The sequence below is a fragment of the Lithobates pipiens genome, unplaced genomic scaffold (genome assembly GCF_037356315.1).
Source record: "Lithobates pipiens isolate NorthernLeopardFrog02 unplaced genomic scaffold, aLitPip1_a1.2 Scaffold_13, whole genome shotgun sequence".
NCBI lineage: Eukaryota > Metazoa > Chordata > Amphibia > Anura > Ranidae > Lithobates > Lithobates pipiens.
In genome coordinates, this window is record NW_027507718.1 from 364,495,138 (window position 1) to 364,510,058 (window position 14,921).

At 42.9% G+C, this 14,921-nt stretch overlaps 1 protein-coding gene across 5 annotated transcripts in view; it reads left to right on the forward strand.

Moving 5' to 3' along the window:
• Positions 1 to 14,921, forward strand: part of CLCN3 (chloride voltage-gated channel 3) — a 139,454-nt gene that overhangs the window by 58,206 nt on the left and 66,327 nt on the right. For 2 of the 5 annotated variants that reach the window (XM_077477197.1, XM_077477199.1), the window contains exon 1: positions 3,755 to 3,958. The exons of the other annotated variants lie outside the window; for them this stretch is intronic. In XM_077477197.1, the coding sequence (XP_077333323.1) occupies positions 3,880 to 3,958 (79 nt within the window). In that variant the 5' untranslated portion in view covers positions 3,755 to 3,879. Of the gene's footprint in view, positions 1 to 3,754; positions 3,959 to 14,921 lie in introns of those variants that run through there. 5 annotated transcript variants of the gene reach the window in all.

Genomic DNA, 14,921 nt, shown 5'->3' on the forward strand with positions numbered 1-14,921 from the left:
ACATTAAATGACCTTTGATCAGATATTCCGGGTCACACCTACATTCATGCTCCCTGGGTTCCTGTTGGACCCACTACCACAGCTTCCGGACCAGGCACTCCTTCCGGCCCTAACACCCTGGCCGTCCCATCAAAAAGTGATGTTTTAGGTATCATTCAGCTGAAGGTTTTTCTCTTCCTTGCCTATTGAATAACGCAGGAAGTATTTAACCTTCATGTGTTACTTCTGTCTACCGGAGGATTGGACCCTGACAAACAAAGTTGTAGGCCACCCCAGGGTATAATCACACCCCCCCCCCCCCCCCAATGTTTTGAGTTTGGAACAAGAGACACCTACAAGAGACACCTATTAGCAAAAGTATGTAGGCATAGGACACGCCCCCTTAAAATCTACAAAAAATGATTAGTTAATCCCACAAGTGCTTTTTTTCCCCCACTGCTATTCTTTTATACTGACTTTTAAAGTTTACAAATGCAGCAATGTAAAGTTTGGGAAAACTGGGAAACCCTTTCAAAAAGATAAAAAGTGCATTTTATATAGAACTATATAGATCAGACCAAAATGAGGGACAAATGAGGAGGACAGAGGGACTTTGTACCAAATCGGAGGCAGTTCCTTGAAATCTGAGACGGTCCCTTGAAATCAGAGACAGTTGGGAGCTATGATATAACTCCTACCAGCATGCCTCGGGTTTTTGCTACTGTTTTTGCATAATTTCTTCAGCCCTGCTGTTGTAAAGACCTAACCCATGTGTTTTTTTTTTTGCGTGTTGCATGTGCTCTATGCTGTGTTTCCCAGCATACAGTGTAGCGAAAGCATCTTGCTGCTTCTGTTGCAGAGAGCCATGTGGAACTTTGAACTGTTCCTGCTGCCTGCCCACAGCGATGTTGACCACCTCCAGCCATCTGACTCGCTGCCAGCTGTCCAGGTTACTTGCCTTGCCTCCTTCCCTGAGCAAATACCTGTTTACTTTTGTTGTCATTCTAGACAATAGGTGGGACCGTTCTTTTGCTTTAGGTGCCTCATTCGACCGGGTTCAGGTAAGTAAAAAGGGGGGGGGTCTGGGGGGCAGCTGCATTAAGGTAAAAAAACTTCAAGGGTTTACAACCCCTTTGATGACATTTCCACCCGACCAGCATACATAGATGGCCAGGCGGGTGCACTCTAGTTCCAGGAGGATGTATCTTTATGTCCTCCTCGAACTACTCCTTGTGTGTGCCCCCTGGGGGCGCGCAGCAGTGCAGTCTAACCACCGGACTACCGATTACTGATCACATTACCTGGCCACTCAGTAGCCCTGGTACCATATGATTGCTGTGACCAACCACAGCGATCGCAGTTACAATAGTAGGTTAACCACTTAAGGACCGAGCCTCTTTTTGAGATTTGGTGTTTACAAGTTAAAAAATTTATTTTTGCTAGAAAATTACTTGGAACCTCCAAAAGATATATATTGATTTTCTTTTTCTAACACCCCAGAGAATAAAATGGCACAGTGGTCTTACAAGAGCACTTTATTTATTTTTTAAATAAACTTTTTTTAATTAAAAAATAAGACAACAGTAAAGTTAGCCTAATTTATTTTTTATATTGTGAAAGATGATGATAGGTCGAGTAAATTGATACCCAACACGTGGCGTGGCGACAAACTTTTATCCTTAAAAATCTCCGTAGGCGATGTTAAAAAATCCTTAAAAATCTCCGTAGGCGATGTTAAAAAAAAATTCTACAGGTTGCGTGTTTTGAAATACAGAGGTCTAGGGCTAGAATTATTGCTCTCGCTCTGCCAATCGCAGTTATACCTCACGTGTGGTTTGAACACACCGTTTTCATATGTGGGGGCTACTCACTAATGCGTTTGCTTCTGCACACGAGCTCGGCGGGATGGGCGCGTTAATTTATATATTTTTTTTTACTTTTTTATTTTTACACTGTACTTTAAAAAAAAAAAAAAAAAAGTCACTTTTATTCCTATTACAAGGAATCTAAACATCCCTTGTAATAGAAAAAAAGCATGACAGGACCTCTTAAATATAAGATCTGGGGTCAAAAATACCTCAGATCTCATATTTACATTAAAATTCAATATATAAAAAATGAAAGAAAAAAAAAATTGTCCCTTCAGAGCGGTGGGCGGAAGTGATGTTTTGACATCGCTTCCGCCCTGCAATGGTATGGTGTTGGGTGGGGGCCATCTTCCCCTCACTCAGGTCCATACCACACAGGGAGAAGGATCCGATTGCCTCCGCCAGTTCTGGCAGCTCTAGTAAGCGGCAGAGGTAACTGGAGCATCGCGGGAGGGGCGCTCTCCCGCCACTGATAAGTGATCTTGCAGCGAATCTGCCACAGAGACCTGTTTTATTTGAAAGCCGACCGCTCACTGAAGAAGAGGATACTGGGTTTATGGTAGCTAGCTGACATAAGTGCCAACGTATAGCTTCGTGATCCGGTCCGGAAGTGAAAACATTCATGACATTCAGTGAGCACATGGTAACAGGACCAGTCACAGGCTCTGTACCATGTGATTGCTGTGACCAATCTCCGCATTACAGTAGTAAATAAGGTTTCATGAATGAAACCACTGCTGGCTGTTAGAGATTGCTTATTACAGTGACCAGAAGAAAGCTCGATCTGTCTCAAAGTTTAATTTGGGTACAGTGTTACATGACTGAGTAATTGTCATTCAAAAGTGTGAGTCCACTGAAATCAGAAAAGTGGCCTGGGCAGGAAGGGGGTGAAAGTCTCTGGTAGTGAGGTGGTTGAAAAAGTGAACAGTGTGATTTGCTGAGATTGGCACTGCAGTCATCCCACCGCACCCAGTGTTGTAATGCAACAACTGGTGTGAATCGACCCTAAGGGCCGGTTCTCACTAGTGCGATGCTAGAACCCTGTGAATCGACTGCATCGCACCCGACACGCACGGCAATTCACACTGCCATATGCTATACTGCTGAGGAGTGTCATCATATGTTAAGGACACCCCCATTTCAGCTCGCACATCGCACTGCGAACTGACCGGACATGAATTGGATCGCATATGTGTGAACACATGCGATCTGATTCTGGTCCGAACAGAAAAAAGGGTCCTGTGCGTGTTTGGACTGAATGCGGTCCGATATCAGCCATACTATGTGTATAGATGACATCGCACGCACAGACATCGCATGTAACGTGAACAGCAGTGGCGCTGTGAATTACATGCGATGTCTGGCATCGCACCAGTATGAACCGGCACTTGGGGTCAGTTCACATCGCAAAGCACACGTCAGCCCGTGTCTGACATTCGCTTTGCATTTATGTGAGTGCTGTGAGTGTGTGTTTGTTGGAGTGAGTTTTTGCTACTTTTTTTTTTCCCTTTTGTTGCAACTTGGTGTGAACTGACACAGTAGAGACAGACATTCTGCCTTGCCCATGTGTTGACTAGTGCGCCCCTATCCTATCTATGGGGACACAGGCTGTGATCTCTCCACTCCATGTTCATGGAGATTGTCCAGATTGAGTCTCCTGTATGGAGATGAAGGATCAGAGTCTTTCCTTCTCATATCTATGGACAGGTCTACCTGCCTGTTTATATATAGACATCTGCCCATCAGGCACTGCAAAGTACAGGGTTATATACAACTACATAGAAGCCTTTGCAGGGACAGTGTCAGGCCAGCCTCTGGGGGTGGTTGTATAATGCAGTGGGTGCTGACGATTCCCTCGGTCACCGCTAGTGTGCAGTGTTGAGTCCCCAATGCTGATCCCTCGCCTCTGATGACGTCACCAAGTGTCCCTGCAAGGAGGCAGCAGTGATCAGACATGGCAGCGTCCCGGGCTGAGCTGTGATCGTTCTATCTGTCCGCCGATCCCCGACTCGTCTGTACTGCGGGATCCTCCATGGAAGAGGCGGCGGACCCCTACCTTCCCTACGATGGGGGTGGAGATGACATACCACTGCGGGAGCTCCATAAGAGAGGTACGAGCTGTGATCACAGGCTGATCGCTTATGTTTATGCTACCGAGCTGTGAAAATGGCGATCCTCCCACGGCTGTGTTCGGTCAGGTGTGGGAGGATCATCCCCGGCTCTGTTATGTACGGGGGGCACCGGGCACAGATCACCGATTCACACTGATCCCTATCACAGATCGGCCTCTATATTCTGTAGTGTGGATGACAGGGACAGGACTTACCAGGCCAGCCTTCTGGAGGGATCACAACTGCCTTCATGGGCTGCATTCAGCTACACTGTGCTCTGCTGCAACATTCCTCTCCTACAAGTAAACATCAGCGTCATTATTATTATTATTATTATTATTATTTTTGCTAGAAAATGAATCGAAACTCCTCCAACAAATATATATATTTATATAATATTTATTATTATTATTATTATTATACAGGTTTTTATATATATATATGTGTGTTTGTGTGTGTGTATATAAAAAAAAAAAATATATATATATATAATTTATTTATATAGCGCCAACAGTTTACGCAGCGCTTAACAAAATAAAGGCAGACGTTACATTACAATTTGGTACAAGAGGAATTGGAGGGCCCTGCTCATAAGAGCTTACAATTTTTTATATATATATATATATATATTTTTTTTTTTTTGTAGCAGAGACCCTAGGGATAGACATGGCGGTCGTTGCAATATTTTATGTCACACGGTAATTGTGCAGCAATTTTTCAAAAGCAATTAAAAATAATAATAATAGATTCATGAATTAAAAACAAAATAATTTTTACCCTAATTATTTTGTATTATGTGGAAGATCACGTTACACCCGGTAAATGGATACATAACATGTCACACTTTAAAATGGCTGCTTGTGGAATGGCACCAAACTTCGGTACTTAAAAATCGCCATAGGTGACACTTTACATTTTTTTTTTTTTTTTTTTTTTACAGGCTACCAGCTTAGAGCTACAGAAAAGGTCTTGTGTTAGAATTATTGCTCTCACGGTGATGCCTCACGTGTGGTTTGAACACAGTTTACATATGCGGGCACTGCCTATATATGCGCTAGCTTCTGCATGCGAGCACAAGGGGACAGTGGCACTTTAAAAAAAAAAATTCTATTTATTGTAATTTTATTTTGTTCCCTTTTTAATTTTATTTATTTATGATAATTTTCTATTTCTATTACCAGAAATGTAATCCCTTGTAATAGAAATAAGGCATAATAGGTCCTCCTTATGGAGACATCTGGGGTCAGTGAGACCCCAGATATTTCCTCTACCCTGGAAAGCATGAAATAAAAAGTAAATACATTTTTTTATCTCTGCTTTCCAGATAAAAAAAACTGGCAGTGTTTACATCTGCCAGTGCCGGAAGTGACATGATGTCACTTCCGGCCTCCATCCAGTCCACTCCTAGCTCTATGCTGATCCGCTGCTGCAGCCTCCCAATTGCATGGGAGAGAACAGAAAGGCACTGAAGAATGGCTTTTACATAACCGGGAATCGCCAGCTGAAAACACCACTTCAACCCAAGGACATCATACAGGCGTGAAGTGGTTAAAGCGGAACTGAGCCCTTCTATCCTTTTTCAGCCCAGAAAGCTGCCATTTTAGCCTCTATTGATCTTTAATATGGTTGGTAAACCCTTAAATATAATCAGTGAAGTGAATATGCCCTCAGGCGATGCACAGACATGAAAAAAAGAGGGACACAGGAACAGAGCTGAGGCTGTCAGTCAGCTGGAGATCCCTCCCCTGTCACCTTTTTTTTCTCTCGGTGTCAGGAAAACTTTTCAGAAGTGATTCATGCTGATAGCAGAGCAGTGAAGTAGTAGAAAAAAAATGACACTTGGTGTTCTTAATTGAGATAAGCACACACTATAGAGGGATATGCTTTGTTCATATTTCACGTCTGAGGTTTACAATCACTTTAAAGTGGAACTTTACCCATACCAACCTAAAGTTGTTGTAAACCCCTTAGAACCACTTTTTACTACAGTTAAGCCTATAATTAGGCTTACCCGTAGCTACCACGGATATCTCGTTTGTGGCGTTGCTTCAGCTGAGGTGCCGTTACCGACATCTCCCGAGCACATGCACGAGAGTGACATCATCTCTGCTCCGGCCAATCACAGCGCCGGAGCCTGCGATACCGGGAAGTAACTCTGGGAGACATGTCACTGGCCAAAGCAGTGTGCAGGGACCGCTGCAGGGGCTTTCATCTAAGATAAGTATATCATAATGAACTAGTATGCTTTGCATACTAGTTCATTATGCCTTTGTCTTGCAGGTTTTCAATTTTTTTTATTTCTCCCTATGGGTTTACAACCACTTTAAGCAAGGAACATTGATTCCACATTAATAAATATGCTACCAATATTAGTGTGTGCTGTAAATTGCCTCCAGAATTGCTCCTGTTTCTTCTTGCTGGAGGCTGCCATTTTGCTGAAGCCCAGAGCCCCTGAGCAGAAGTAAATCATTAAGCGGAACTAATCCCATTGATTTAATTTTCCAAAAAGTTACATTCTTGGAATGCCAACTGTCACATTTGTTTGTCCCCTCGACCAAACTGTCAAAGGGCTGGTGTCGTAACTGATCACATGTGCAGCACCATGGCAGTTGCAGATCAAACAGTAGCCGCTTCCTTGGCTGTAAAGGATAGGAGGGTTTTATTCCGCTTTAAGGCTGTCATCAGATCGGCCTCTACAAGCTCAGCAGTGCATAAAAATAGGGAGCAACTGAGCATGGGCAGGAAGGGACAGTTAATTACTGGATTTGACACAATTATAGACTCTTATTTTCAATTTTTCATAGCTATACCCGCAAAAGGGGCCAGCCTGGAGTGATTTTCTGTCTAAAGTTCCACTTTAAATTCCATGGTGTTGCACATGTGATTAGTTATGACACCAGCCGTTTGATTAGTTGTGATTTCAACCAAACTATGTTGGTTGTTATTCTTGGCATGCCGGAATGTAACTGTTTTGTGAAAGCACTAAATTGATACATTTAGCTCCTCTTTAGGACTGGTTGACACTAGTCACTGCACGGCAGAGTAATCCGGCTGTGCTCAGCACATTGAAGATGCACTGAGCTCGGTGGATTGCACAGTTTCCTTTTTGTTAAAACAAAAACAGTTGAGAGGTCACAGACATCTCATTAAGTTGAGTTGGCGGTCGTGTGGCGCAGTAGATTGCCTCTAATCTCACTCCGGTGAGAAGTACAGCATGTAGTACTTTTTCATCAGCACACCGTGACCACACACAAACTGCAACGCAGTGATGTGAACCAGGCACATGGGAAATTAGGCATTTTGCCTTGTCCATGCGGTGGGGCTGCGTTGGAATAGCCACCCAATGCAATCCCACTGCACCTTGTGTGAACCAGCCCTTACCCAAATGTACCAATCCTAACGGGTCCAAAGTTTTTAATCAGTGATCACATCGGTACAGCAGATAGCAATGTTTCGGAGTCACGCAGGACCCCTTCATCAGCCATGTGACAAAGTGTGATATAAAACAAAGATATTTAAAGAACCATCCATCAATCGATGTGCAAGAAATAGCCTTAGCCCCGCCCCTGGCGTCACATTCCCGCCATCTAAATGGACCTATTAAATTAAGAATATAACAGAAAAACACCTTTATGCCAAAAGACATCAAAATAGCAATCAGGATATACATGCGGCATCTAACTTCATAGATGCATCCAGTGGTCACATACTGGTTACAGAACAAAGAATAGAATAGGAACCACTGCAGATGTTTGGGAAGCTGCTCACATCATAATGGTTCCTCTGGGTTGCTAAGCAGAAGTGGAGGCTTGTCACCGGCCCTTATCCAAGAGTTCACATTTCACCACACTATGATGCAACCCTCTGCCATGCAAGCATTCTCTGAAGTGTTATTTGTCACATATCAATGAAGTAAAAAAAAGAATAAAACTAAGTGCCCATTCACACGTGTGGTGACTGGTGTTTTTCTGCATCTGATTATCAACAATGATAAACTCGGGTTTATTCGGACATGATTTTTGTCCAAACATGCCTGAGCTCATCTCAGATTTACCGAACCCACTTGAGTTCTCCCTCTGGGAAGCGGTCAAAGCCAAGAGCCAATCATTAGCATATGTATGGCTGCAGGGTGGGAAATCGGCTTTGACTGCTTCCTGGCAGAATAGCTCAAGGGGGTTCGTCGGTGCTCCTTCCAGGAAGTATTTGACCCCCTGCTAATTTTGTATGTTTTCCCACTGACAAAGAAATGATTAGTCTATCATTTTATGGTAGGTTTATTTTAACAGTGAGAGACAGAACATCATCAAAAATATCCAGACAAATGCAAATGAAAAAAGTTATAAATTGATTTGCCTTTTTAATTAGTGAAATAAGTATTTGATACCCTATCAGTCAGCAATATTTCTGGCTCCTAGGTCTCTTCTATATGGGTAACAAGCTGAGATTAGCAGCACTCTCATAAAGGGAGAGTTCCTAATCTTAGTTTATTACCTGTATAAAAGACACCTGTCCACAGAAGCAATCATCAGATTTCAATCTCTCCACCATGGCAAAGACCAAAGAGTTGTCCAAGGATGTCGGGCACAAGATTGTAGACCTACACAAGGTTGGAATGGGCTTCTAGACCTTCTCCAAGCAGCTTGGTGAGGGGGTGACAACAGTTGATGTGATTATTCACAACTGGTAGAAACACTAAATGACTGTCAATTTCCCTTGCTTTGGGGCTAGATGCAAGATCGCACCTAGTGAAATGATCATGAGAACGGTGAGAATCAGCCCAGAATTACACGGGAGAATCTTGTCAATGATCTCAAGGCAGCTGGGACCATAGCCACCAAGGAAACAATTGCTAACACACCACGCCATGAAGAACTGAAATTCTGCAGCACCCGCAAGGTCCCCCTGCTCAAGAAAGCACATGTACAGGCCCATCTGAAGTTTGCTAATGAACATCTTAATGATTCAGAGAAGAACTGGATGAAAGTGGCCAGATGAGAAAAATCAACTCAACTCGCCGTGCTTTGCTGCCTATGACCCCAAGAACACCATCCCCACCTTCAAATATGGAGGTGGAAACTTTATGCTTTTGGAGGCGTTTTTCTGCTAAGGGGACAGGAAAATTCATTGCAACAAAGGGACAATGGACGGGGTCATGTACTGTCAGATCTTGGGTGAGAACCTCCTTCCCTCAGCCAGGGCATTTAAAATGGGTCGCGGATGGGTATTCCAACATGATAATGATCCAAAACACGCAGATTGGCTCAAGAAGCACATTAAGGTCCTGGAGTAGCCTAGCCAGGCTTCAGCCATTCATCCCATAGAAAATATGTGGAGGGAATTGAAGGTCTGAGTTGCTAAACGTCCGCCTCGAAACCTTAATGACTTGGAGAGGATTTGCAAAGAGCAGCAGGACAAAATCCCTCCTGAGATGTATGCAAACCTGGTGGCCAACTAGAAGAGACGTCTGACCTCTGATTGCCAACAAGGGTTTTGCCACCAAGTACCAAGTCATGTTTTGCGAAGGGGTCAAATACTTATTTCACTCATTAAAATACAAATAGATTTATAATTTTTTTTTAAATGCGTTTTTCTGGATATTTTTGTTGTTCTGTCTCACTGTTGAAATAAACCTACCATTAAAATTATAGACTGATCATTTCTTTGTCAGTGGGCAAATGTACAAAATCTGCAGGGGATCAAATACTTTTTTCTCTTGCTGTATAGAAAAAAAAATGAACGTGCGCAGTGTGGAAAAATGTGGACATGCTGAATAGAAAATCTGTTTTCTATAGATGATGTTGTCTGCTGCATTTGATGCATGATCCAGTGTGGCCCATTTCAGTCTGGTGAATGGGATCCTTCCGAGTGGCAATAGAACACATGTAAAAACTTGGCATTGTGGATCATTGTGTGAATAATGCCTGGTACACACTGAGCTTTTATTTTCGTTCAGCCCAAAAAATTAAAAAAAAAGAAGAAACTGAGGCCCTCTGGAGGGAAGTGATTTATGCTGATATCATAGGAACAAAGCAGCAGACAGAAATAACACTTGGAGGAAATGCAGTCTGCTCACACAATTTGTAATCTAAACATCTTTGCCATCCTGAAGCTTCCCTCCAACCTCTTTGTATATTATTTTATATATACTGTGATTCTGTACTTGCCATATATGTTGCAGAAATCTTCCTGCCCATGCCCTGCTCCCACCCACACCCCCCCCACCTCCACGCTGTGCCTGTCACTTCCTGTTCACACAGAGGCACACCCCAGCTCTGCCCCCCCCCCCCCCCCCCCCCCCCCCCCCTTTTTCTTGGCAAACTCTGTGAGAGAGCTGTGTATGATGTCACAAGCCTAGAAAAAAAAAGTTTTACTATCCAAAGGTTAAAACAACAAGGGGCAAAAGATTGAATAGATGGAAAGTTGAAAAATAATAACACTGCCTGTATGCTCTATAGAAAACATTCAGTGGTGGTACAAAATTCTGTACATTGTATATTTTGTTTCCTTTACATTCATCATAAATACTTTTTTTTGTGTGAAAATCACCTTTGCTCCTGTAGGCCCCATTTATCAAAGGATGTAAAAAAAAAACGGTCTGTGTTGCTTCGTGCTGCCAGTATGTGAATGACATGGCTGCCATAACTTGATTCATCAATACTGTTAACCAAAGTCATTTTCCTTTTAGATGTATACATCACTGGGTATATTTGTCTAGAATTCTGTGTTCAAATCTAAAAAAAAAAAAAAATGACATAATCAGGGTTAGGTTTTATTGTTTGCTTGCAGTACTGAGTTGCCAGCGTGGAAACTGTAGCAGCTGCCAGCAGTTGTCAGGCACAGACATCGTGACGCAGCAGTAAAATGCAGGTGTTAAGGGACATCGGTCGGGGTGACTCATCCTCATATCAGTTGCTGAGGTTTTCAGCCTGTGGGTCAAACATCTGTGAAAGAAATTTTCACCCAACTTTTCGTCTCAACGGGGGTAGAATAACACCCTATTGATTTTAGCTCAGCAGAGGATATTTACACAAAGACTTTGTTGTCAATGTTCTCCATATAAAAGCTGACTGTGTGACTTTAAAGTAGAACTATAGGCAAAACTTTTCTTTATTTTTTGAATAAAGTAAGGGAGAGTTAAAACTCCTGTCAGATTATTATTATTATTTTATTTTTTTGCCATCTGTGTTCCATTGCGGAGATTTCCCTTCACTTCCTGTTCCATAGCCAAACAGGAAGTGAGAGGAAATCCTGCAAATTAAGGTAATTCCTTATGGACCCCCAGGTCACCAGAACTATCCCCATTGTAAAATTTTACTTCTATTAGTCAAACCAGAAATAATGCGATTTCCATTTCTCTAACCTTAGGCACAAATACCGTAGTAGATGACAAAGGACTCTATTAGATGGTTATTTTTGCACCATCAAAGATGGTGTATGTGTAGTACATTAAAATAAACCTGAAGTGGCACCTCTAGTTGGCTCTGTGTGAGCTCTGTTATTAGATCTGTACAAGCTTTCCCCTAGCGTGGACTTTACAATATTTTGTATTATTGAAACATAGAATTTAAAGGGGATTCAATTAGGATTTTTACCATTTCAATAACATATACCTTATAACGGGGGAACTGAACTGAGATTGAAGATTTGCTACAGAACATTAAACGTGATACTAAAATCTTGTAAATTTTTTTTTTTAAATAAACAAACCTGCTGTGAATGGTTGTGCACAGAGCAGCCTGGATTCCTCCTTCTCAGGTCCCTCCTGGCCCCTCCCCTCCTGTCGAGTGCTCCCACAGTAAGTGGCTTGCTATGGGGGCACCTGAGCCGAGACGCAGCTCTGTGGATCCATTCATACACATAGCCACATAGCCGCAGTTCGGCCCGCCCCCTCTCTCTCCTGATTGGCTAAACTGACTTTGACAGCAGCAGGAGCCAATAGCGCTGCTGCTGTGTCTTAGCCAAATCAGGAGGGAGAGGGGGAAGAATGTCCACTCCGGTCGCCTAGGCAGTTAGAGCAGAAGGGGAAGCAGGTACATGCTAAAACTAGGCCCCCAAAAAAATAAAACCTCTAAAAGTGGGGAGGATAGGGAAAGAAGGGATTAGAGTAGAACCTTGCCTTTTTAGAGTGAAGTTCGGCTTTTAAGTACTGCTGTTCAGATTTGGAGTGAGATATTTAGTGATCTCACTTCTTTGCTGCTCACTGCTCTCCTTGCTGGGAGGCTCTGACATAAGGAATCAAAATCCTGCCACTACCAAGATAGCCACCTCCACCCCTGGGACATGCTGCATAGCCAGGCATTCTAAGTCAATAATGAGAATGAGCTTAGGCGTGTTAGAATACTAGTTCAATCTGCCTGAGCTATCTTGCCAGGAAGCTGTCACTGTGGACTGCCAGTCGCAAGTGGCCAGGCATTTCCCACCCCGTAGCCATCCCTAACACAAGGGGTGTGTGTACGTGCAGCTGTTCGGCCAATGCCCTGGCCGATTTTTATGATTGGCGGTCTGCAGTGACCCGCTTCCTGGTGGGATAGCTAAGGCAGGTTTGGAGTAGTAACATGCCCGAGTGTCACTTATCATTAATGGTAAAAAGATCCCCTGCAAGGGGGCCACCAAGCTATACTGGTCTATGCCCGATCCCTACCTTTTTTGGCAATGCTTCCCAGAGTTTTTAGTTCCTCTTCAAATCAGTAGTAAACTGAAAAAGATCAAAGTAAAATGGCCCTCCCTGCAGGATCGGATATGCACCGCATACAAGCCCATAATGGCAGACATTTTTTATTTAGAATTGCAACAGCCTTAGGTGGGCATTTGATTAGTTTCCACTTTATTGGTGGAATAATTGTAAAACCACTTTAAGCAAAGAGCAGCATTCAGTTTCCAATAATTATTTAGGGGAATCGGTTATGTGTGTCATTCTTTCATGTGATTCTGGAGTGATAAAATCTTGTTGCTGCATGAGCCATAATGTTACCGCATGTTGCAAGTCCTGCTAGCTTTGCATGTGTGGCAAAATGTTCCAGTACATACCAGTCCAGTGTAGAAGTGTGTGTGAGAGTCTACTAAGAAATGAATTAATTTCTGTGGACGATTAAGATATAAGAGCAGTCTTTGGATGACAGACACTGGTGCATAAAGCACCTTATACAGTCAGGAAAAAAACCTCACAATATCCAGTGCTGACATATTTAGTACAAATCAAATTGCTGAAACTGTCGAGCGCCTGCGGCTGTGTGCCCATGTAAGAATGATAATTTTCCAATGGCTGCAGGCTGCTGTTCAGTTTCTAGCAGATTTTTTTTTTTTTTTCTGCAGACCGTGTGGGTGCACGTGATCCAGTTATATTTTAGCTACTTTTTTGTGATCTTGTGTGTTGCAGTGCATCGTGTTCAAGGTTCTCTTTCTTTGTTCGTTACCTTTGTAGTAAGGTGTGAATATGTCACCTTTTATCGCACACACAGGAGGTCATGACCTAGGAACACACCTTTAGCATTCCTAGTAGTCAGTACGTGCCTAGTGGATATGATTTCCTAGCATGATGGTGTAATCAGCCTGACACAGTGTTGAGCAACGTAGTATTGCTCAGTAGTTGATAGTTAATGTAACACTATTAAAGAAATCATAATTGACCAAATGTATTTTTCTTTTGTTATAAATTTTGCAAATTAGTATATATTGCTTCATAAATTTTGGCCTAAATTTATAGTGCTACATATCTTTGGTAAAAATAATCCAAATCTGTGTATATTATTTGGTCTTTGTGAAAGTAATAGCGTCCACATGCTATGGTGCCAATCTCTGAAAATTGATCACACCTGATGCCACTGTGGCCTAATTTCTTGAGACCCTAACAAGCCAGGAAAGTACAAATACCCCCCCCCCCCCCCCATTACCCCTTTCGGAATGTAGACATTCTATGGTATTTAGTAAGAGGCATGGTGAGTTTTTTTAAGTTGTAATTTTTACCACAATTACCGTATTTTGCCGGCATAATCAGGCGACTGGGCGTATAAGACGACCCCTATTTTTCAAGTGAAAACATAGGTTTTGGGCAATACTCGCCCCTTCTGAGGCAACACCATTTAAAAAAAAACATTAGAACCATTAAAAAACACAAAGCAAGAATGCCAACTACTCATCCGCCATGCTGTGATATGTCATAAAGTAAATCAAACAATAATACACAAACAGAGATCTATTGAATGCCTCAACTATGGAAAGTAGAATTTTTCACTAACCAAACCTATACCACTTTTGGGTTACATTCTATGGGAATTGTCCACCAAAATGCATTTAATAAACCCCCTGTCATATGTCCCAGATTTCCTGTCCCTCTTGGGGTGCCTGGGACCTCAAAGGCAAACAGCAGGATGTATAGTAGTATGAGATCAGTGAATGGATTTACCAGGGAAGTATGGTGAGCGGTGTATTATTTTAATGAATACAACACCTGCTTGGATGGGCAGAGGCTGTAGCATCATCAGCCTTGTTCTCTCTCTCTCTCTCTCTCTCTCTCTCTCTCTCCTCTCTCTTCTCTCTCTCTCTCTCTCTCTCTCTCTCTCTCCTCTCTCTCTCTCTCTCTCTCTCTCTCTCTCTCTCTCTCCTCTCTCTCTCTCTCTCTCTCTCTCTCTCTCTCTCTCTCTCTCTCTCTCTCTCTCTCTCTCTCTCTCTCTCTCTCTCTCTCTCTCTCTCTCTCTCTCTCTCTCTCTCTCTCTCTCTCTCTCTCTCTCTCTCTCTCTCTCTCTCTCTCTCTCTCTCTCTCTCTCTCTCTCTCTCTCTCTCTCTCTCTCTCTCTCTCTCTCTTCTCTCTCTCTCTCTCTCTCTCTCTCTCTCTCTCTCTCTCTCTCTCTCTCTCTCTCTCTCTCTCTCTCTCTCTCTCTCTCTCTCTTCTCTCTCTCTCTCTCTCTCTCTCTCTCTCTCTCTCTCTCATCCGAGCAGGCTACTCTATGTAGCCTGCTCAGTTGAC